The sequence below is a fragment of the Juglans microcarpa x Juglans regia genome, chromosome 2D (genome assembly GCF_004785595.1).
Source record: "Juglans microcarpa x Juglans regia isolate MS1-56 chromosome 2D, Jm3101_v1.0, whole genome shotgun sequence".
NCBI classification, from domain to species: domain Eukaryota; kingdom Viridiplantae; phylum Streptophyta; class Magnoliopsida; order Fagales; family Juglandaceae; genus Juglans; species Juglans microcarpa x Juglans regia.
In genome coordinates this window covers 5,091,348-5,116,628 of record NC_054596.1, presented here as the reverse complement: position 1 = coordinate 5,116,628, position 25,281 = coordinate 5,091,348, and the positions used below count along the sequence as shown (strand labels likewise).

The 25,281-nt window shown below is 39.7% G+C and overlaps 2 protein-coding genes across 8 annotated transcripts in view; both read left to right on the top strand.

Annotated features, from left to right (window-relative positions):
- The window catches only part of LOC121248778 (LEAF RUST 10 DISEASE-RESISTANCE LOCUS RECEPTOR-LIKE PROTEIN KINASE-like 1.3), a 29,903-nt gene extending 21,799 nt beyond the window's left edge, over positions 1-8,104 (top strand). For 3 of the 7 annotated variants that reach the window (XM_041147344.1, XM_041147343.1, XM_041147340.1), the window contains exons 2-4: positions 5,740-5,778; positions 5,872-6,192; positions 6,276-7,710. In XM_041147344.1, the coding sequence (XP_041003278.1) occupies positions 5,740-5,778; positions 5,872-6,192; positions 6,276-7,204 (1,289 nt within the window). In that variant the 3' untranslated portion in view covers positions 7,205-7,710. Of the gene's footprint in view, positions 1-849; positions 2,087-3,773; positions 4,878-5,739; positions 5,779-5,871; positions 6,193-6,275 lie in introns of those variants that run through there. The other 4 variants (XM_041147339.1, XM_041147341.1, XM_041147338.1 and 1 more) reach the window with 4 other exon arrangements.
- Positions 8,105-8,865: 761 nt separating this feature from the next.
- Positions 8,866-10,294, top strand: LOC121248783. Its single transcript, XM_041147350.1, has one exon. The coding sequence runs from the start codon at positions 9,192-9,194 to the stop codon at positions 9,774-9,776; it is 585 nt and encodes a 194-aa protein (XP_041003284.1). The 5' UTR covers positions 8,866-9,191; the 3' UTR covers positions 9,777-10,294.
- The last annotated feature ends 14,987 nt before the right edge of the window (positions 10,295-25,281 follow it).

The window sequence follows — 25,281 nt, the reverse complement described above, 5'->3', positions numbered from 1 at the left end:
TTTTTGTCATAACCCGAGCCATTGCTAGCACTTCTACAGTCCTACTAGGTTAGATCACGTGTCCTTTTCAAAATTGAATGCAAACAACCCTCTAGGGTCCAAGAGATATAACAATTTGTTGCTTCCACACTATATATATCATGTTTAGATCTGACTTTACAGATTAGGGGTGATTCGAACTCTGTTTCTGGTCGTGGATATCGTATATTCGGTCTCTGATTGTCTTTTTTGGATTTCAAAGGTTTTTTGTTTGCCTAGTTGTATTGTTGTTGACACCCTCAGTACTTGTGTGAGCTTTTCTTCTAATGTGAAACTTTATTCCATATATATATATATGCAGAACAAAAAAAATTAGGCTCCATGTTAAACTATATCAGTAACACTGTTACTTTAAGGTCGTTTCACCTTCCTAAGTTGAGTGCCACAATATATTCTTCTATGGCAAAATGCAAAAAGAAGTGCTATTGAACTTCATAGGTATAGAAAATCCCCCACGAGTTTCAGATGCTATAGGCTTGAGTAGAAAATCAACAGAGCCATTGAGCAGACAGTCGAGAGAAGCTTCCTTCCACCTAATAGCAGTCGATAGATTCTTTTCCTAGTTGTTCCATTCCCAGTTCCTAGAATGATTTTCCTATGCTCAATGGTACTCTTATCATTTTGCTTTTTCTCCTGTCCCTCCAGAGTTCCTTGGATGATACTTTTGCCATTTCTTTCCCTCCCAGAACTAGCTAGAAACAAAACTCATTGCAGTTTTCCACTTGAACTCAACTCATAATTAAGGGGATAAATAAGGAATAAGAGGAAAATGGGAGTCAAAAGTGTCCTGTATTGTTGAATTTGTATTTTATGTTGAAAAAAAAGAAAGATTTTAGGTGAGTCATTTTGTTTATAGGGGTACTAGCTGCTATGTTTTACTCGGTAATGGGTTTAAGCTTTAACTGGTTACAGACCTTCCTCGTTTTTAAGCTGAAAAACAGAGCTAGAAAGTCAAGATGTCGTGAAGGGAACGCTTTAGAAATATTAAGAGCTTTCACTATATATTAGAATAGAAGCATGGCTTTAGATATATTAAGGGCAGATCACCTAATTCTGAATTGACAGGAAGTGTATGTTAACGTCCCAATAGAAGCATCTCTTTGAAAAATGTATGCTCTCAACTTTGTCTACGCCCACTAGTTTTATTATTATGCTTCATCAGCATTGAAACCCATATCATCTCCATCTCTCCTTTTTCTACTTCTGATTACTTCCGATCTCTCTCTCTCTCTCTCACACACACACACAAAAAAAATGCTTCCACACTTCTTTCCAACCATCACCTTGACCTTCATGATTATAGCCATACCCTTATTCCACTTCCCATCATGTTTGCACGCAAATGATAATGAGCAGTACGGCAATTGCACCGAACGATTTGACTGTGCGAGTGCTAAGGATATCGGATATCCTTTCTGGGGATCAAATCGGCCGGCCTATTGTGGCTACCCAGGTTTTGAGTTGGACTGCAGCGGTGATGACCCGCATATCAACATCTCGTTCATCAAATACCGAGTCCTTGAAGTCGTTGAGGAGTCGCGGACTCTTAAGGTTGCTAGAGCGGATTACTGGAAGATGACTTGTCCTCCTACGATTGTTAACACCACCATAAATTTCTCCATCTTTTCTTATCCTTCAAGTCTTGTGAACTTGACGCTCTACTATGAGTGTTCGTTACCTTCTTCCCTTCCTAATCTTCCAAACCAGCTTGATCAGATGGCTATACGGTTTAGCTGCCCCATAAATGGTAGTGCCGGGGCTACCAACTACTATTCGAACTCGATTGTTGACTTATTGGGGGCGTGCAAGTACAACGTTAAAGTTCCAGTTGTGACACCAGCAGCACCTATAAGTTTAACTGAAGAGGCACTGATTGAAGCTATTGATGGGGGATTCATGTTGGAGTGGAATGCAAGTAATAGCAACTGCGATGGATGCCAAAGGTCCGGTGGGCTGTGTGGATTCAACACAAGCACCAATGTTTTTGCTTGCCACTGTGCAAATGGGACTTTTCCGTTCACGTGCGGATCAACAACAACTGCACCAGGTAAGTTTCCATTATTCATTTCTTGGCTAGCTGTTACCTTGTTCAAATTTCTTGAATGAAGGAAAAGCACCTCAGTAGCCGAAGCGCATAAATATACTTTTCTCAAAACCAGAGGGTTAAAATCAAGCATTTAGGAAAAACTCCGAACCATTTGTTTTCTAGCATATATAGCATCCATCCTATTCGATCACGACCTATACGGAACATCCAGATGTCTGGTGGTTCTTCTTCGACTAGCTACTGTTTTGAGAGGATCCGCGAGGGAGGCATTACTTTTCATGTAGCTTGGTATGATTTTGTTTTTTTCCAAGTAAATAACAGTTCTGTTTGTCAAGACCCAACAATAATACGAATACATAACGAAAATAATCACAAAGGATCCCAGGAAAATACAATCACTACTAACACAGAGTCAATTCACTAACATGTACAGAACCGGCTGGGTCTTTATACATGCTCTAGCAAAAGTTTGGCGGAAAAATTCAGAAAGACAACAGAGATTAAAGATGTTCCATAATAGACTACTTTCATGACAGAAAAATCTCAAATCCCTCGTCATTACTATGACTTTCATTGCTCTGTCTTACCACAGAACAGAGAAACTGCTTCTTTAAATTATAGGATAAACGTTTGTTCTGGTCAACGATGGACCAAGTCGAGCTAGGATTTTGATCTAACTAATTAGGTAAGGCCAAGCATCTTCTTGGGAAAAAATTTATTGGGGTAGGTAAACTTTAGTTTTTCACCTTAGGGATAGGCTATAGCAGCAATTCAAGTGTATGGCACTGTAGCCCACTTTGTGTTATGCTCAAAGACTCAAACTGGGATTAATGGAAAACTGATTTCATCTGGTCCTCCTTGACCACAAACCAATTACATCCATTTGGATTTGGATGCTCTTGCTAAGTTTTCAACTCAAGGTGCTAAAACTTCTCCTTTTCCCATTGAAAATCCAAATCGTGATTTTTTTCTAACTCCTAATATTGGTCTTCGATCCCATCCAAGTCCTTCTCTTTCTGCCACGACAAGCAATGGGTTCCATCCAAAATCTTCATTTTCAACTTGATTTGTGCAGGCTTTTCCACGTCTGTTTTCTTAATGCCTGGTATTAGTATATGATAAGAATAATGCATGCTTCCGACACGGCCAAAAAAAGAGGAAAAAGAAAAATGTAGCACAAACTTTAAAGGAAGGGAATCAGAGGCGAAGGGAATTTCTAAACAGAGTGAATTCAGCAAAAAATTAAAGGAGCCGACTGTTGACCGAAGAAGAGTAGTTTTCAATTGTCATGCATTAAGATAATAATGCAATAATTCATGGTAGAACTGAAGCTCTTCTAGAAAGACGTGGTTTTATGGTTTTCAAATCTCCAATGACAAATGAATAAACGACCAAAAAAGTGCTGGTCAACAAATTATGGCATTGGTGGATGTAGTTGGAAATATTTCCTCTAATACGTTGTCAAGGTGCGGTTAATACAGTGATTCGAAATGAGATAAAAGTGATTTTAAATGAGTTGAATAAAATATTATTTTTTAATATTATTATTATTATTTTAAAATTTAAAAAGATTAAATTATTTATTATATTTTATATAAAAATTTAAAAAAATTATAATAATTAAATGGAATGATTATTTCTCAAGACTTAAATGAAGATTTTTTATTTTTATTAATTTTTGGCTGACTTGTCCAATTGCTATTTCGCAACACTTTATATTTTTGGTGACCGATTTAGCCTCAAAGTAGCGACCTTTTCAATATCACTCTCTCTCTACAAGTAGATACCTTTTTTATTAAATTTATTTAATACATCTCTCTCTCTCCCCAAAAACGGTCGATAACTCTCCGGGAAGGTGCGGTCCGTTCTGGATAGCCTCCACTTTTCATTCATTCAAAAACTCAAGTCTCAGAGAATCCAAGTCAACTAAATGCAGCCTTCACAGCAGTCAACTTCTTCCCGCCCACTCCAGCGACTATTTTCCCCCATTACGTACCTAATTCATCATGCTCTCTCCCTTCTCCACTCTCCTCCGCCATGCACCCTTTCTCCTTCCCTCCGCTTATCCTCTTCTCCGTCCTCCTCTTCTCTTTCTTCTCCCTCATTGCTTCCTTTCCCTCCGATGTCTCTGCCGTCCCCTTCTCCTCCGACTGCCCCCAGACCTTTGACTGCGGGGACCTCAAGAACATCTCCTACCCCTTCACCCTCCGGGACGACTGTGGCCTTCCCGAGTTCCGTCTCACTTGCGAGAACGACTCGCCTGAGTTGGCCGTCGAGTCGATTAGTTACCGAATCCTCCTACTCAACCAGACCGAGAAAACTATGACCCTCGCCCGCTCTGACCTCTGGAACAAAACGTGCCCTCACGAATTCTTTAATTCCACTCTGAATCGCAATGTATTTGACTACGGTAAGGTCAATGAGGACCTCACCATCTTCTATGGTTGCTCCAATCTGACACAGATGCCTTCTACATCTAATCTATTCAATTGCAGCATCGATGGGAATCCGAGCAGCGACGCTTTTTTTCTCGTCGGTCCAATTCCGACCGACCCGATACTTAGATTTATTAGCTGCACCGTTGGTGTTAATGTGAAAATCCTCAAAAAGGCGGTGGCGGAGCTCACAAACAATCGGTCCATGCTTAGGGAGGTTTTGATGGAGGGTTTCAATGTGAACTATAGCACGTGTGCCAATTGTCTGGTTTCCGTTTCCGGTGGGCAATGTGGGTTTGATTCGGTTTCAGCCCAACCCATTTGCCTTTGTGACAATCAGCCGTGTCCCGCGCAAGGTATTCGAGCTTTTTTTCTTGACAAAATTGAGGTTTTGCTTCGAAATGATCATTGAGATAGACATAAATTTCCAAAATCACTAATTTAAATAGGCTAGTACGTCATTGTTTTACCTTGGAAATAGAATCCTTTTAATAGCCTATAGGAATAGAATTATGGTGTTTTTGCTCGGAAATGATTGTTTAGACTTGCAGCCACACCCAAAAAACTACCATTTGGTGCTCCTCTTGTCCATGATCGCTACTTACAATAGCGTTGGTCCACTTGAATTGCCCAGTCTCTCGTGAATTTAGTGGTCCTAGTCATTGATGTGTTCCATGTATAGCCTGTGCTTTAAAATGGATGCTGTCTTGGTGGTTTTTCTTTGCTTTGAAACACGGTGCCTTTGTTACTTGTAATAATACGAGCTCCTGTAGAACAGACCAATACTGGAGGAAATTTTGATTAAAGGATTTTGCCAACATCCGGATGTAGCTCTGCCGAAAGTATTCTTACAAATTATGACATTAAGGTTTTGGAGGCCACTTTGCTCCCTCTTCTAGAGAGAGAGAGACCACTTTGCTCTAGTGATGAATAACAACGGTTTCTCTTTCCATGTTTGGGATATTTCTCTTATATCGGTCTGAATTCCTCCTCATCTTTCTCAATTTGTCACCAACTTGTTTTCTCACCTGTGACAGATCAGATTGGTTTACAATCTGAGCAAAATCAGTTTCAACGAACAGTAGCTGGATTAACTAACTTTAGATCCAATCTTGCATGTTCATGTTTGTCCGCGATCACATTGGTTAATGATGTTCCTCTAGAATACGTGTTTGTGCTCATTTTGACTAATATCTTTGCACTTTTTGACTATTTCAGAAAACAAAAGCAAAAGTAGTGACACGTCACTGGTAGTAGGTAATATTTTATGGTTCTAGAAATATACCACGTTTCCATTGAGGTCAGTCGTATAAAGCAGACAATTTAATTGAACTCTTGTTTCATCCATAGGCCTTGGCGTAGGCGGTGCTGGGATTGTTGGCCTTTTACTAGGTTTCTGGATCTTTTCCATCATGAGACGGAGGAAGAGACTTGCCAATGAATCTAAAAGCAAAGACCTGTCTACACCTCCTTCAACCAAAGGCGTTCCTGCTTCTTCAATTAATTTTTCTCAAAGCACCCCATCTTATCCCTTCTTAAAATCGGATCTTGAAAAGGGGAGCACGTACTTTGGAGCTCATATCTTCAGCTGTGAGGAATTGGAAGAAGCCACTGACAATTTTGATTCTTCTAGAGTACTTGGAGATGGAGGCTTTGGCAAAGTTTACTATGGTAGGATTATAACGTGTTCTATATCATTGGCATTTTTTTATGGTTGTCATTTTTTCCTGAAGTATTCTTTTAATCATTTCCAGGCAAGCTCCGTGATGGGCGTGTAGTTGCAGTGAAGCGCCTATATGAAAACAATTTCAAACGTGTTGAGCAGTTCAAGACTGAAGTTGCAATCCTAACTCGTTTACGGCACCAAAACCTTGTCACCCTGTACGGGTGCACCTCAAAGAGTAGCCAAGAACTTCTCCTTGTTTATGAATACATTCCTAATGGAACTGTCGCTGATCACCTCAATGGAAGCAGGTCAAACTCCAGTTTGCTGACTTGGCCCATTCGGTTAAGCATAGCCATAGAGTCAGCTGGTGCATTGGCCTACCTTCACGCGTCAGATGTTATACACCGTGATGTCAAAACCAACAACATTCTCCTAGATGAGAATTTCTGTGTGAAAGTAGCTGATTTTGGTTTGTCGCGACTGTTCCCAACAGATGTCACCCACATCTCGACGGCTCCACAAGGGACGCCTGGTTACGTTGATCCCGAGTATTACCAGTGCTACCAACTCACTGACAAAAGTGATGTTTATAGCTTTGGAGTGGTCTTGATTGAGCTTATATCATCATTACCAGCCGTGGACACCAATAGACAACGACACAACATAAACTTGGCTAACATGGCTATCAGCAAGATTCAGGATCATGCATTACATGAGTTGGTCGATCCATTTCTTGGGTTTGAAAAGGATTACACCATAAGGAGGATGACAACCTCAGTTGCAGGACTGGCTTTTCGGTGCTTGCAGCAGGATAGGGATATGAGGCCCAGCATGGATGAAGTACTGGAGGATTTGAGGAGGATCCAGAATGAAGAGATGGGAGTCCAGAAAGCAGAAGTGGTGGATATTAGTGCGGATGATGTTGGACTTTTGAAGAATTTTCCTCCCCCACTCTCACCTGATTTGGTTGTGACTGATAAATTGGTTAGCATCTCTACTACACCAAACTCATTCTAGCAGTTGAGATTTCGTAATCTTTATTTGCTTAAACTCTAAAAGTTGACGGTAAAAGTAATTGTATATCCGTAGTAGGGTGTCAATGAGTGGGTCAGTGTTTCGTTATCTGCACTATTGGTTGGTTTTGTTTTTGTCTTAATATGAGATAGGTGAAGGAATTGCAGATGCTTGTTGGGCAATGTACATGGTAAATGGAACTGTGAGCAACGAAATTTTTAAGTCATTTTGGTGTGTATTAATTTAATGACATGCTTTGATAATATGCTTCAATATGAGACTTGGAAGTTTACATAGTTTGTCTTTATGGCTAGGAAAGAGATTAACTTGTTTTCGTGAATCTTTCAAACCCATTTAAAATTTCTCTGTAGTCCTTTTGTGTCTGCCTACCCTTTGGTCAAATGATCAATTGGAAAGATTTTGATAATATACTTGGTACAACTTCTAAGATCTCCTTTTCTCTTCATCTTTCTTTGCATTTTGTTTTTGGTATTAGGCACAGGTGTTAAGAAAGACAACATGATCCAAGTCGTGCAGGCAAGGAAGGACATATATACTCAGTACTCTGGGAAGTGGTTCAGGTTTAGGTTATCTCGTGTGCATTTGCTCGAATAATGTGGTTGAACTTTGGGCCATTTGAATAAAGTCCACTCGTTGCTTCCAAAAATCGCCATTAATTACAAGTTGCAAGGCACTGAGAATTCAGAGTTGAAGCCTGAAGAATGTTCTGCTGTTATGCCATGCCTTGGGAATACGGGAGCAGCCAGCCATAAGAGTACTTCCAATTAATTATGTACATTTCTATCTACTTTATCTATTCAGCTAATAGCTTTTCAAATGTACTCTACATTAGATTATACATACATATATATATATATATACACCTTTTCTATATCGCTTAAATATTCTTTTTCATTTTTTTGATGAAGTACATTTATTTTCCACTGTTTGGATAAGTTTAAAGAGTAAATACAAGTATTGTTTCTCTGACGCTAAAAGTTAGATGAGATTGGAGGTTGGGCTTGCAATTCCTGATACTTATGTTTTTAATTTTAATAATGGTAGGGGTGGTAGAAATCTTTTGGACCCCTGCACTTTTAATTGAACACGCCCTTTTTTTAATTGTTTGATCAAATTCATTTCAGAAAATACTACAAAATATGGTCATAAATTATGTGTAGAATATTTGGGTATATAAACTCGTTTGGGACAGAGCAATTGATAGTTCTGACTTTCTAAATTTTCCCATCAGTGGACTTTATTTTTCGTTTTTTGGTCTATGGTCTGGTTTGTATTCGCAAGTCATCTCAACTCATTTCAACCCATCTTAATTCATTTCACTATTATTCATTATTATTCATCAACTTTAACTCACAAATTTCATTACTATTCACAACTCATCTTACTACTATTTACAATCCATCTCAACTCATCTCAACTCATCTTTGAATCCAAACGATATCTAAAACTATGTGCTCCCCACAAGAAACAAAAAGAAAAAAAAAAAAGAAATTAATAATCTATATATTCGGTGATTTTTATTTAAGAAAGAAAACAAAAGTCAAATAACCTTAAAAGGAACTAATAAGTAATAAACGGGTCGAGCGGACGCAAGCATCCGCCACGTGGAAGCATTTGGCTTTGAGTGAATGGAACGGTAGCGTAATTGACCCGAAGACGCATCAGCGTTCCATATTCCCCCAAAGAAAAAACAATACTCAAAACAAAAACACTCCTCCGTCTTCTCGCTTTTTTCTGGCCCCCTTTAAACCCCACGCCATTTCTACTCTCTCTCTCTCTGTGGAAAATGCAATTCACAGCTCAATTCCATCAGTCCAAAGAGTAAAAGCACAAAGAACCCGAATCCAAATAAAAAACCCAATCATATGCCCTCAGATCTCACTTTCTCTCCTTAACAACCAACAACCAATCCACACATACTACCAAACTTAGATATTCACTGAGAGAGGGAGAGTGTGTGTATGTGTGTATGTGTGTTTTCTCGTACATGATAGAAATGGCTACCTTGCAGAAATTCAAGCTCCTAGCCACTCAGTGCGCCGTAGTGGCCGGAAGCCCAACTCAGAGCCCATCGGCAAGCCCTGTAATCCACCTCCGCCGCCGAAAGACCCTCCGAATGCTCCTCAATCGCGCCGATCGACGTGGACGTTTCTCTCGCCAAGAAGACTCGCCGGAGCTCCGCAACAGGGGTTTGGATCCCAATCGCGCGCCGGATAATAAGAAGAAGCAGAAGAAGGAGAAGAACGAGGAGGTTAGGATCCGGCACAAGCTGAAGGACCTGTTTGTTTCCTCGCCTCCGCTTGAAGATAGAGTTTCGGACAAGAGATTCCAAAACGAAGAACAAGAACAAGAACAAGAACAAGAAGAGCAGCAACAGCAACAACAATTGGTCGGGGCGCTACCGGAAAACGGGAGTGTCGGTGGTGGTGGCAGCCCTGCTCATCGGCGTGGCAGAAGCGGAGGAGCCGGTTCTTTCAGGCCAATAACGGCGACGTTTCGGTATAGATTGCTGAGAAGAGCATGGCGACCCGTACTCGTTACCATCCCAGAGTAGCAGAAAGAAACGAAATGTACGGATAATATTTAATTTTTTAATTTTATTAATACAATCGATTTTTGTGGTATTTTTGGAGAGATTAAAAAAAAAAAAAAAAAGTTGATGAAAAAGTGATGTATATTGTGGGTTGCTAACGTGCACGGGGGCGTTGCTATCCTGAGCGACTGATGGAAGACGTACGTAAAGGGATCTGCGAGAAACTGGACCAGAGTGAGTGGGTGGGAGGAGGGCGCAGATTAGCATTGAAATTTTAGACAGAAAAAAAAAAAAAAAAAAAAAAAAAAAAAGGTGATGAGAAATTGGAGAACAAGTTGGGGTATAAAAAAGAAGTATTGTTTTGGTGGTGGGGTTGGGGTGTATGAGGGTGCCATGGATCATAAAAGACAAGGTCAAGACAAAGACACCAACAAGTTATTAGTTTTTAATAAAAGCTCTGTACTGTCTCCCATTGCAGCTTCCATGTGTTGTTGTTCAGAGATTTTTCCATAACATATATTAGATTCTTCCTTTCTTTACCTTTTTTTTGTGGGTTCTGTTTTGTTTCTTTTTTGGCCATTATTGAACCTTTGGATCATCATTACCTTAAGGATATGAATATAAATGGCTCAAAATAAATACCTTGGGATCCAAAGTGTATTATTTAGACTGTTTTTAGCATAAGTTGCTTTGGGGTCATATAATACAGAAAATCTACAGCAAAAGTAAGTTTTTGTTTGAATACAAAAATCATCGTTTTATTTCATCTCATCATTATAATTTTACTAAATTTTCATATAAAATATAATAAACAATTCAATTCTTCAAATTTTGAAATAATAATAATATTAAAAAAATAATCTAATAATATTTCATTTAAACTTTTAACTTTTATCTCAATTCATTTTATGTTAACTTACTATCCAAACCGTACCTAAATGATAAGTAAGGGTAGTAGATGGACTAAGTAGATTTATGATATTATCCCAATAGCCTCTTTAATTAATGCTTTTCTCTTAGGGTGGCTGGAAGCCTCAAATCTTTTATGGGAGTCACATGGTGGGTAAATATTGAATTAAAATCTTCTCTAATTTCTTTATTTAATTTAATTTTTGTTATGATTCAAACCTAGAGAGAGTTTTGTCTGTGAAAGAGTATTCGAGACTCTGCAATTCCTGTTCCTTTCGTGACTTGGAGATCAGGTTAATGGAACTTGAACTAGTACTATTATTCATGCAGTTTCCTAGGGCACAACCAATTTCCTTGTATACACGCAATGGGCGGATCAAACAACTAGGAAGCAGGAAGTGAGATGGTACGTTTGTATCTTTGTTTGGATTGGAGCATAGCTAGGAATGAAGGTGGCCACAAATTCTCTCCAACAAGGAAAGGAGGAATCTATTTTGCCTTCTCCTTCAATGAACTGTAAAAGCAAAAGGACACAAGCAACGCACTTATATATTGTATGCTTTTGAGCTGTAATGCACAACATATTTGATTTTGACCGGACCAACAAGTCCCAATATTATTTATGATTGTCGTTGTTATGATATATGAAGATTCTTAGAGTGCTTGTATATATCCTGCTGATCATGCAATTGATCAAGCTTAGGTTTCATTGGTTTTGGCTGGCCATTGAACATGGTCTCTGCCTTTTTGGGCTTCACCACAACAGGCAAAACGTACATGTTTTGAGGCGAAGAGATCGAACAACAGGATTTTTTTTTTTTTTTTGGGGGGGAAAAATCTAAAAGACATTGGTCACGAAATTAAAGTGATGCAAATCGAATGTTTCCTATATATATAGTACTGTGTAATTTTTATGCTTGCTGGATCTAATCGGATCACTCTCGATCGTTGTAAGTTTGTAACAAAAAATCTAAAAGTATAAAAAAAAAAAAGGAAGTAGATAAGAACGATCCAAATAAATTCGTAAAACTAAGCATCATAATTCTTTTTTTAAAAAATAAAAACTAATACATTTGGAATTGACTCTTTGACTGACCAACTGCTGGACAGCAGCAGGCGGCAACGATCTTTCCCTTTAAAGCGACGTTAGGCTGATAAGGTTAAATATGGATTGAAAAAAGGCCCAAAAACAACTAAAGTAAGAATAATAGACTAATGATGGTTTAATTTCTTATTGGGTTTTCTTATGGCAAAAGCAACATGGACCCTAACTGACTGGCCTGGCCGTAGCTCAGTATACTTATCAGAGTACTGTTGCAATTATAGGGAACTCATACTTAAATGAAAAAAAGTTAAAACAGTCAAAAAAATCGTCAGGTCCAACCCAATCGTTAATTTTGGATCATGTGGTCCAAGTGCTTCTCGGCAACAAAAGCTAGCATCATGTTTTGCAATGAACACGCTCCATGTTCTCCGGTGCATGTCATGTTGCCAATTTGCACTAGCTAGCACGCGGAAAGCTCTTTTTACCACTGGAATTAATAAAAATGTACGAGTCCAAATCTGTGAGTGTGAGTTTTGTCTTGGAAATTGGAACCCAAAAATATGCTTTCGAATAGTACATGATGGTTTTCACAGATTTTGAGCATCTCCAAAATTTTCCAATACATGGGTCCATCTTCCTACTATTTTGTCCACCGACAATACTCGTAGCAGCAATTCATGATTAATGCAAAAAGTTCTTACCCATTGAGTTTGCTGGCAATGTTTGACTTCACAAATTGGACTGTACGTGCTAATTCGTAGACCCAAAGTACTTTCTTTCACACAGCCTATACGTACAAGTACTTTTGATCTGCTGTGGTACTTCTGATGTTGGTTTTCTGCATGCTATGAAGAAAACCTGTATCAGCTGATCAGGATATTATACTTTTGGTGACAATCCTCTTCTTTAGATTCATCTGCTTCCTGATCTTTGACTCCTATATATATATATATATATATATATATATATATATGCTTTCTCTCTCTCTTCTTCCTCGTTGTTGTAAGCAGATTGCAGATCTTTGGTGTGTACAATTAGTCCAAAGTTCTGCTACATCATCCTCTCAGATTAGAGCAACTTATGAGATACACGATACCGTACAATAATAATGGCGATAATAATGAATTCTGTGGAAAACGAATTAATTACGTACTAAGTAGTCTTTATCGGTAGGATCATGCATGGCTTTCCCAGAAAATGTCACGTGCACAGAAATTTGAAGAAGATTTTCCTTTTTTGTCATATATATGACTTTCACAGCTTCAGTGTGGCCTGCCTGTTTTTCCTTCACAGCTAGACCTGCGATGCATATTGAAAAGATGGGTTCAGTTTTTATAAAGAAAACTACATGCATGATCAGCAAATATCATACTTCAAGTACTCCTAATTGTATACGCCCAAATGCATGCAGATTCAAGATTCCAGATCGAAGCTATATATATACGTACCTACAATGCATGCTGCATGCCCATGTATGTTGTCTCATTAATCGTTATACGTACAAGAAGAAACCCACGCATCAATACATTAGAGAGAGAGAGAGAGAGAGAGAGAGATTAGTACCTCCCGCAAACACTGCGTCATTGAGAAACTCTAACGGAATAGTTGCTTTTTGTTAAAATAACATAAAGACAAGAAACTATAACACAGAGGACTGAAGAGTAGAAATGAAAACAAATATTCACTGCATTTCTTCCGTGTTTCAATACAGTGCATCGAGGTGGTATTTATACACAAAAGAAAGCATATTCTCTTTATAACAGAATGCTCAGATTTACACAAAAGGATGACACGTGTTGTAACAATAAAATCTTCTAGATTATTCTGTATTGCTGTCAAGTGCTTGAGTGCCTTTTGGTGGAGCAACGTTTTAGCAGCTGCTGGTGAGGTTGGTGCAGAGGTGATATTGCTAATACGCCCCTGTAAGCCAAGCATGACTGGAAGGACTGTGAGGCTCGATCTTAAAGTGCAGAATCTGGAAAGTGACAATGGCTTTGTAAAAATGTCACCCAATTGATCCTTGCCGGAGAGAAAAGATACTTGAAGGGCTTTGGCATGAATCCGATCCCTTACAAAATAGTAATCGATGTCAACATATTTGGTGCGGGAGTGCATCACAGGATTAATAGACAGATATGTTGCACCCAAATGATCACAATAGAGAATAAGAGGTTTGGACAGAAAATTTCCAATTCAGAAAGAAGAGTTTGTAGCCATAATAACTCACAAGTTGCATGTGCCAAAGTTTTATATTCTGCTTCTGTACTCGATCTTGCAATTGTTGATTGCTTCTTAGAACTCCAACAAACCAGATTTTTATCCTAAAAAACACAATATCCACCAGTAGATTTTCTGTCATCTGGGCATCTAGCTCAGTCGACATCAGAAAAAACAGCCAAAGCAGGAGAGGGAGAGGAAGTAATAGCCAAACCATAATCCATGGTGTGCTTGAGATAGTGTAAAATATGCTTAACTGCTTGCCAGTGGGACCAACAGGGTGCATGCATAAATTGGCACACCTGATTCACAGAGAAAGACAAATTTGGTCTAGTGAACAATAAGTATTATAAACTTCCAACTACACTTCTATAAAGAGAGGGATCTTCCATAGACGTAGAATCGAAAGCTAACAATTTTGTGGAGGGGGACATGGGGCTATTCACAGGCTTACAATTGCTCATATTAGTCTTCTTGAGTGAATCAATAATGTACTTGCGCTGTGATAAAGTAATTCTAGTGGAATTTCTATGGCATTCAAGCCCCAAAAAATAGTGAAGGTCGCCCAAGTTTTTAAGAGGAAAGTCAGCTTGCAAAATATCAACAAGTTGTTGAGAAGCATTCGAGTCATTTCCAGTGAGAATGACATCATCCACATAGACTAAAAAATAAATTGACACAAATTAATGACGATAGATAAACAGAGATGCATCAGATTCAGAGGCAATAAAACCCAATTCCAAGAGACGTGAACTGAGTCGTGCGTACCATGCACGAGGAGCCTGTTTAAGGCCATAGAGTGGTTGGTTGAGTTTACAGACATAGTGCGGAAATTGTGGGTGAACAAATCCCAGTGGCTGTGACATGAACACTTGTTCATCCAAAGTACCGTGCAAAAAAGTATTTTGCACATCCAGTTGTTGGATCGTCCATCCAGAAGACACGGTAATGGAGAGCACTAACCTGATGGAAGTTGGCTTAATGACTGGGCTAAACGTCTCTGAGTAATTGAGCTCCTCAAGCTGACTATCGCCCTTGGCTACAAGTCGGGCTTTTCTCCGTTCGATTGATCCATCCGAGAGGTGTTTGGTCTTAAAAATCCATTGGCAACCTACAAGATTTTGGTTAGATGTAGGTGGAACTAAAGACCAATTATTATTGGATAAGAGAGCATCAAACTCTAATTGCATAGCATGGCGCCGTTCGTGATACTTCAAGGCTTCAGTCATTGAGGTGGGCTTGTGGGGTGTCTTGGCAAAGATGGTTGAGCTTGTGGTCAAGGCCACGCAATAGTGCTGTCAATGTGAATTTTTGGAAAATGAATGTTGGACTTGGATCTTGTTTTCATAGGATGTGCAGAGGAAGGAGGCGTCAGGGATGATAGAGATTGTGAAGGAGATGAAAATGATGACCTAGGTGAAGTAGAGTGTGGGCGGTTTATGTTGGTGGGCTCGGATGAGGCTATAGGCTAAGAAGATGTGGAATGTGAGTCATGTATAGATGCAAGTGTGGATGGAATTGGGCTGAGAGATATGGATTGGGTGGTAGGAGATGTGGGCAGAGGGGAAGTGTGGTTGAGAGTCATTTCTGGATTAATGGATGAGAGGGATATATTTAAAAAGGGAATTGTATGTGGACTGGGCTGAGAAATCGGGGACGAGTAAGACGTGTGTAAAAAAATAAAACTTTGATTCATCAAATAGCACATCTCTAGATACATACATGCGAGCAATAGGTACAAGAAAAAATAGATAGCCACGATGATCCGAGCTATACCTAAGGAATACACAAGGAAGGGATTGATATTCCATTTTATGATGATTATAAGGCCTAAGGTTAGGCCAACAAATGTATCCAAAAGACTTCAAGAAGGTATAGTCTGGAGCTTTGTGAAATAAAAGTTCAAATGGAGATTTAAAATTTAAAACAGAAGAAAGAAGACGGTTGATGAGAAAAACTGTAGCGGTAAATGCATCAGACGAATATAAATGTGAAGTGGATGAATGAGAGAGAAGAGTTAACCCAGTCTCAACAATGTGTCGATGTTTTCTTTCTACCGACCCATTTTGAGAATGTGCATATAGATAAGAGAGACGATGAGAGATACCAAAAGATTGTAAAACAGTATGTAAAGATCTATATTCACCACCCCAATCTGTTTGTAAGGCATGTATTTTTGTATTAAAAAGAGTCTCTACATGACGTTTGAAAGATAGGAACGTAGAAGTTACATCAAATTTTCATTTTAATGGAAAAAATCATGTAAATCTGCTATAATCATCCACAAACGAAACATAATAATAAAAACCACCACGGGAAAGAATTGGTGCAGGACCCCAAACATCTGAAAACAAAAGTTGAAGAGGAGCAGACGAGCTAGAGGTGGTGTAACACCCCGTATTTTAGTGTATTTTTACTGAAGGAATTATTTTTATGTAATTAAAATTTATTCTCTTATTTTAAATTGGTTGGATTTTGAATGAGTTTATTTCTATGATTTTTATTTGGTGGAAATTATTTTTATATACTTTCTTAATATTTATTTATTGTTATGCATTTAAATTGCTTTTAATATTTAAATTAATTACCGTGGGATTTAATTATTTCAATTTGACTTTACCATTACGTTTAAATTATTTTATTTAACTTGTGGTTTTAAAATCGTTTCCGTTGGATCATTTTTGTGACCCAAGTTATGAGGATTGGACCTCATTTCTTTTCCCTCTATTTTTCTTTTCCTTTTCTTTTTCTTTTCTTCTTTTCTTTTTTTTTTCTCTCCTGCTGGCTTCATTCTCCCGCGCGATCTCTCTCTCCTCTCCTCTCCTCCGCCCGTTCCATCGTCCACCAGCTGCGCCGCCGTCCGCCGGCGGTGGTCGACACCGCCCGGCTCCACCGCTTCCCCAGCCGCCGGCCGTCCTACCCCACCAATATCACCGCCGTTCGTGCCGCCGTTAGCCTCCACGAAACCCACGACGCCGCGGCACATTTTCCTCCATTGCGCCGCCGTCGCGCCACCTCCGGCCACCATCTTCCTACCACTTCATCCCCGGCCTCTTGGCAACCCATTGGACCCAACCCCAGCTCCGATCCGTCACCGGTGAAGCCCCACCAAGTCCATCTCCGATTTGCACTTTCGGGCCTAAAACCGCCCCTTGCGCCGCCACCCACGGCAAACCACCACCACCACTAGCTTCACCGACCTCCCTAGGCCCTACCCTATCAATCTTGGGTCTTCGTTTGTCCTCGTTGAAAAATGGGTATCTGTGACCCACGGCCACAGTGTATTTTACACTGTGGTGTTGCTCAAACGTCGCCTTTTTCTACTTTGCGATCCTCGGAAAATTATTATATTGCACTGTAAGTATTTCTCCAAAGAACTTTCGTAATTTAAATGTATTTTTGCACTAACCCATTTCACTGTGTTTTTTTGGCATGCCGGACTGAGTCCGAGGAGTTCGGGGGTCGGATGGATTTGTGATTGGAGTTGTTTGGTTGATTTGGTTGATTGGATATTTGTTGTTGATGGGTTGTTTGGATTTGTTGGTTTGGATATTGTGTTGGTACATGTGCATTTCATCATTTCATGCATGATCATGTTTGTAAAAGAAAACTGGGTTTTCGTGTATTGCATTCATGTTCATGTGCTTTGAAAAGCTATGATTTTATGTGATGATATTTTTGGTGCGTGTGTATCACGACCCCAAGCCGAGATGGGGCATTAACTCGGTGGAGCTCCTCTGGTTACTCGGGAGCGGAATATACTGAGTAACGTCCCCTGGATTGTTGCCGGGCGACAATGGGTTCGGACGAGATGGTCTCGTGCCGACTCCGTGGTCCTTCTGCTGGCGGGGACTAGAGGATGTCTGGCCACGTACGCGCTGGGCGCGGAACTGGGCATCGCTCGTTGCGTAGTGTGAGTGCTTGGCCACGTACGCGCTGGGCGCGGAACTGAGCACCGCTGCGAAGCCAGGACGTGCGGATGGTCCATAGGGGAGACCATGGTGCATATGAAAATAATGCATGGTGCATTTGGGATTAATGCACTATTTTCTGGGAAAATAGTGCGAATTGATTTTTGGGTAAATTATTTTCTGGAAAAATGATTTACGGATAATTTGGACCAAAATGGGATTTTGGTGTGTGTTGGAAATTTATCATTTTCGGGGAAAATGATGTTTTGTGGAAAAATGCATGTTTTCATGTGCATGCATGTTAGTTGCATTTAATGCATTTTGTATTACGTTGTTGTTTGGGTTATACTTACCTGCGAGACCATTTTGTGGTGTCGCAGATTTGATGCTGATGAGGAGGAGGAGGGCGAGCCTGAGGAGACGGCTCCGCCTGACGAGTGATCTGGGATCACTCGTTTGTACATTTTAAAACTATTGTAAATTATTTTATGAATGACTGTATAACTGCTATTTAAATCTTTACTGATGTTTGATTGTAATTAAATTCTGGTACTTAGTTGACTATCCGCTGCGTTATTTTATTTGAACACTGTTGCATGTACACACACTGGCACTTCGTTGGGATGTGTGACCGTGTTGTCACCATCCTGGCGTCTCGATCCCTGTGTATTTATATAAGGGGGATTGGGGGCGCCACAGGTGGTATCAGAGCAGTTCGGCTCTGGGTAAAACCACATGTTCCTTAGGATAGTACCAGAAAATTATTTTTATTATTTTAAAATAATAAAATTTTTGTTTAAGTGGTGCAAGTTAAGTTATTTATTTTATATTATGAGTTGATTACTATTTTATTTTATGTTAATTGATGTTAATTGACGTTATTTGATTTTATTGTTTTAATTAGTGTTTACCTTTGGTTGAGTATGGTTTTATCGGCTTTATTTATTTTATTGTATAATAATTTTGTTATTTATTTATTTATTTGTATGTCATTTTAATTTAATTGTTTTATTTTATGGCGGATTATTTTATTGTTATATTTATTTTATGGTGAACTACTTCATTGGTTTTATGCATTTTGTCGTATGTTATTTTATTTATGGAATTTTATTTTATTTTGTTTTGTTCGAAATTGAAAGGCGGGTTAAGGGTTATGTTATGACAGGAAGATGGTACGACTGAGAAGGCCATTGTTAGGCTTAAACATTGGTATAGTAGGCCTGAACTCTTGGTGATTGGTTGTTTTAATATCAAGGCTCGAATATCAGGATCTGGGAGAACTCTTTGGATTAGGTATTCAAGTTGTTGCTAAGGAGGGGAATAGTTTTTAATTGCTTAGGATAATTGAGGATTTAGGTTCCGTAGAATTTAGGTAATGAGTCTTTGAGGTAGGGGGTTGTAAGTTCAACGAATGTCAATGTTAGATTTATGAGATGTTCATCTAAGGTTTGTGGCCCATAGTTTTTTTTTTAGAAAATAAGTTAATGGGATTTAAGCTGGTAGGTCCAACAAGCAATTAAGAGATTACTTAGACTAGAAGTTTTTGATCTTGCCGACCTCGATAAGCAATTTGATAACATTTGGGGTTTTTTAGAATTTACAAGTTTTATAAGGCGAATGTTTTAGATTTGAGTTCATCGATCTTGAGGATTTCAGGAAATGATTTATATTTGGGTTAAGGTTTTAGAATTGCAGAGTTGAATGGCTGAATTAAAATAAGATGGATCTGAGTTGAGTTATTGATATGAAAATTTTTTAGGGGAAAATTTCTTTGGAGATGGAGGATGTTGATCTAGTTCAGTTAATAAATTGTTTTTAGCTTGAGGTTACAGTGTCAGGTTGAGGATTTAATCCATATCAATTTTAAGGATTATAGATGGTGACGATTAAAGAAATGATTCTTATTGATTTCGAGGATATAGGTTTAGTGATGGAAATGGTAATGATGACCACCTGCACGTTTGGAGGATTATTGGTTTTGGCTAAGGGTGCGTAAGATTGATGTTTAGTAGTGGTGAGTGGTTATGGATTTCGGAGAGTATAGGTCCTAGTCTCATTTTGGTTTGAAAGAAGTGGTTTGGTAGGTGTGGAAGAGGAGTCGACACAATAGTAATAATTCAAGAGACTTTGGCTTGGAGTTTTTGGGGAGTTGATCGAAGTGTGCAATTGAAGTGGGTTACTCACTGAATCGTGGTTGGGAATAGTTGTTGTGATTATCTTCAGGAATTAATTGTGACTCGAGGTTACCTAGGAATTTAAATTTTAAGGTTATACTTTCTTTTAGAGTTTGAGCATCTAGTTGGTTGAATGAAGGACATTGTTATTTAACTTGAAGTGAGATTGATGGGATGTCACGTATGGTATATGAAAAGATATTTGAAGCTTAGGCATCAACAGTGGATAATATGATCAAGTATGTGGGGGTAATAAAGCATTAGGATCCTTGGGTGCTTTGCAATGGCTTTTGGTAGATTGAAGATTTGATCAGTATGGTTTGCCCTGAGGTTTAATAGTGATGTGCTATTGAAGGAACTAGTTGTGTTAATACTAGCTTATTGGAGTAGAAATAGGTGGGCGAGTTACCAAGGAAGTTTTGTTAATGTTTTGGTGAAGTCAATGGTGGTTCGCTGTGAGTTTAGTCACCGTTAGATTAGAGGATGTTTAGAATGTAGTTGGTGAGCTTTCGGGTTTAGGTTGTTAGGTAGAAGTCTCTAGGCACTCTTTTTGATTCGCTAGGTTGGAATTGAGTCTTTTAAAGTATGTTTCTTATCTTAGAAGAGATGAGTGTATTTTGGGTTGAGGTTGTTTATTTTCAATTTGGGATGCTGAGGTTGTTTGATATTGGGTTTCTGTCTTTGATCATGGTTGTGTTTGATAGAATTTGATTTTGATCAAGGCAGCAGAAGTTAATTGAGGAATTTGAGTTATAACTCGTGGTTTTGGGAGAGAGAGTGTCTTTTCTACCAAATTGTGATAAGGGTTTTGGTTAGTAGGGATGGAGCCACCTTGTACTCGATGGTGTTAGTTTCATGAGAACGTAATGTTTTATGCATGTGGCGAATATCAGAGTGCGCAACAGAAGCGTGGTATTTTTGTTGTAGTCAGGAATTCAAGTTGTGCTGATTTGAAGAATTAACGGTGACTTGAATTTTGAGAAGATATTTGTAATTGGAGATTAATCATTTGGTTGTGCAATTTGTTATTGATGGTTAACATTGGAAGTGGCTATTAGGTTTCCAATAGTAGAATTCAATAAAGGTTTAGAAGTTGGAGCATAGGAGTTGATTGCAGTTGGCACATATTATTGTAAGGGCTTTTGATCATTGGAATTTATTGGATGTTGTATTAAGGTTCTCGAGGAAATGAGATTTTTGGATAGCAGTCACTCTAGGAATACTGGTCGTGATGTGTCATTGGGGGACTAAAATGAGTATGATGGATAGTGCCATGCTCATTGAGGAATGTGCCACGTGCCGTCTAGTTAAGGTTGAGCATCAAGGTAGACTTCAACCTCTCCCTATTCCAGAGTGGAAGTGGGATGATATTTCTATGGATTTTGTGGTAGGGTTGCCGAGGACTCCTAGTGGGAAGAACTCAATTTGGGCGATTGTTAATGTCCAAGATGTGTTGGCCATTTTCTGATCGTAGAGAAGGTTGCGCTTGTTGCTTATAGAGTGGCCTTGCCGGACTATTTTGGCGGTATGTTCTTAGTCTGCTCTTAGTTGAATCTTATTCCTATCTTAGTCTTAATGTGGACCTTGCCAATTTCGAGGACGAAATTTTTTTTAAGGGGGGAGGATGTAACACCCCGTATTTTAGTGTATTTTTACTGAAGGAATTATTTTTATGTAATTAAAATTTATTCTCTTATTTTAAATTGGTTGGATTTTGAATGAGTTTATTTCTATGATTTTTATTTGGTGGAAATTATTTTTATATACTTTCTTAATATTTATTTATTGTTATGCATTTAAATTGCTTTTAATATTTAAATTAATTACCGTGGGATTTAATTATTTCAATTTGACTTTACCATTACGTTTAAATTATTTTATTTAACTTGTGGTTTTAAAATCGTTTCCGTTGGATCATTTTTGTGACCCAAGTTATGAGGATTGGACCTCATTTCTTTTCCCTCTATTTTTCTTTTCCTTTTCTTTTTCTTTTCTTCTTTTCTTTTTTTTTTCTCTCCTGCTGGCTTCATTCTCCCGCGCGATCTCTCTCTCCTCTCCTCTCCTCCGCCCGTTCCATCGTCCACCAGCTGCGCCGCCGTCCGCCGGCGGTGGTCGACACCGCCCGGCTCCACCGCTTCCCCAGTCGCCGGCCGTCCTACCCCACCAATATCACCGCCGTTCGTGCCGCCGTTAGCCTCCACGAAACCCACGACGCCGCGGCACATTTTCCTCCATTGCGCCGCCGTCGCGCCACCTCCGGCCACCATCTTCCTACCACTTCATCCCCGGCCTCTTGGCAACCCATTGGACCCAACCCCAGCTCCGATCCGTCACCGGTGAAGCCCCACCAAGTCCATCTCCGATTTGCACTTTCGGGCCTAAAACCGCCCCTTGCGCCGCCACCCACGGCAAACCACCACCACCACTAGCTTCACCGACCTCCCTAGGCCCTACCCTATCAATCTTGGGTCTTCGTTTGTCCTCGTTGAAAAATGGGTATCTGTGACCCACGGCCACAGTGTATTTTACACTGTGGTGTTGCTCAAACGTCGCCTTTTTCTACTTTGCGATCCTCGGAAAATTATTATATTGCACTGTAAGTATTTCTCCAAAGAACTTTCGTAATTTAAATGTATTTTTGCACTAACCCATTTCACTGTGTTTTTTTGGCATGCCGGACTGAGTCCGAGGAGTTCGGGGGTCGGATGGATTTGTGATTGGAGTTGTTTGGTTGATTTGGTTGATTGGATATTTGTTGTTGATGGGTTGTTTGGATTTGTTGGTTTGGATATTGTGTTGGTACATGTGCATTTCATCATTTCATGCATGATCATGTTTGTAAAAGAAAACTGGGTTTTCGTGTATTGCATTCATGTTCATGTGCTTTGAAAAGCTATGATTTTATGTGATGATATTTTTGGTGCGTGTGTATCACGACCCCAAGCCGAGATGGGGCATTAACTCGGTGGAGCTCCTCTGGTTACTCGGGAGCGGAATATACTGAGTAACGTCCCCTGGATTGTTGCCGGGCGACAATGGGTTCGGACGAGATGGTCTCGTGCCGACTCCGTGGTCCTTCTGCTGGCGGGGACTAGAGGATGTCTGGCCACGTACGCGCTGGGCGCGGAACTGGGCATCGCTCGTTGCGTAGTGTGAGTGCTTGGCCACGTACGCGCTGGGCGCGGAACTGAGCACCGCTGCGAAGCCAGGACGTGCGGATGGTCCATAGGGGAGACCATGGTGCATATGGAAATAATGCATGGTGCATTTGGGATTAATGCACTATTTTCTGGGAAAATAGTGCGAATTGATTTTTGGGTAAATTATTTTCTGGGAAAATGATTTACGGATAATTTGGACCAAAATGGGATTTTGGTGTGTGTTGGAAATTTATCATTTTCGGGGAAAATGATGTTTTGTGGAAAAATGCATGTTTTCATGTGCATGCATGTTAGTTGCATTTAATGCATTTTGTATTACGTTGTTGTTTGGGTTATACTTACCTGCGAGACCATTTTGTGGTGTCGCAGATTTGATGCTGATGAGGAGGAGGAGGGCGAGCCTGAGGAGACGGCTCCGCCTGACGAGTGATCTGGGATCACTCGTTTGTACATTTTAAAACTATTGTAAATTATTTTATGAATGACTGTATAACTGCTATTTAAATCTTTACTGATGTTTGATTGTAATTAAATTCTGGTACTTAGTTGACTATCCGCTGCGTTATTTTATTTGAACACTGTTGCATGTACACACACTGGCACTTCGTTGGGATGTGTGACCGTGTTGTCACCATCCTGGCGTCTCGATCCCTGTGTATTTATATAAGGGGGATTGGGGGCGCCACAGGTGGAGTGATTATATAGCAACTGATGAAGTTTTGCTTGACAACAAGAGGAACATAAGTCAGGCATGGTGGAGGAGTGCATAGGAAGAGAGACTTTGGAGATAATTCTACGAACTAGCTGCATGGAAGGATGTCCAAGCCTGATGTGCCATTGAAAGGGAGTTGCTCGGATGCTTGTATGTGCTTGAGGAGAAGAAGAAACAGATGGAAACACATACATTCCATCTTTAGTTTTGCCTTGGAGCAGAATTTGGTTGATATGAGCATCCTTCACACGAAAAAAAGTAGAATAAAATTCAAAGAAAACATCATTATCTTCACAAAATTTTTGAACATAAATTAAATTCTTAGAAATAGAAGGAACATGATAGAGTTTTGAGAGAATGAGTTTGCCAGAATTGGAGTGCACGGTGGAGCTGCCAACATGTTAAATCGGAAGAGATGTGCCATCACTTATACACACTTGCTCGTCACCCTTGTATTATGTGGGACTAATAGATAAGTTAGAAAAGTCATGGGTAAAGTAATAAGTAGCTGCCGAATCAGGGTACCAAAAGTTGTCAACCAAAGAAGGTGGGGTGGGGAAGGATGTGGGGACATTGTTGAAGTGGGCTGAAAGAGAGGGAGGTGGAGGTGACTGGTAGCTGTGATTGAATCTATAGTAACAATTAAGGGCAGTGTGGCCTTGTTTGAGACAGACTTGGCAAGTAGGACGGGATGGAGAGAAATGGGAAGATGAAGCTCGTCCACCATTACGACCACAACCACGCCCTTGAAATCCTCCTCTGCCACGATAAAACCCACGGCCTCGAGTGTTATTTTCAGTGGGAGATTTGAAAGTAGAATTTGCAGATAACTCGGTGGTGGCAGTAAGATTAGTAATATGATTAGAGTGCATTGATTCATGCATAAGTGGTTTAAGACCTGGGGGACTAAGGGGTTCCACGAGAGTGGTTATAGAAGTGACCACAGAGTCAAAGTCAGAATCCAAACCAACCAAGAGATATGTGATAAATTCAGAACATGAGAGAGTTTTACCAGCCATGGCAAGAGTATCTCCAAGGAGTTTTGCCTTTTGATAGTAGTCAGATATGGAGTCCGAACCTTTCTTTAAGGTGGCTAGCTGATATTGCACCTGCATGAGACGTGCTTGAAATTTTGCAGAGAATAGATTAGCAAGAGTGGCCTAGATCTCTTGAGAAGTAGAGGCATCCAAAACATGAGCAATGAGATTCTTAGATAAGGATGACATTAGCACACTCATAATGACTTTATCTTGTTGTTGCCAAATCAAGTATTCTGGATTGGGTTTTTTTGAACTTTTAACAAGCTGCGGGGAGGGTTAGTGGTGCCATCAACAAACCTAAACAAATTTTAACCTTTGAGGTAAGGCATAGTCTGAACCTTCTACAAGAGGTAATTG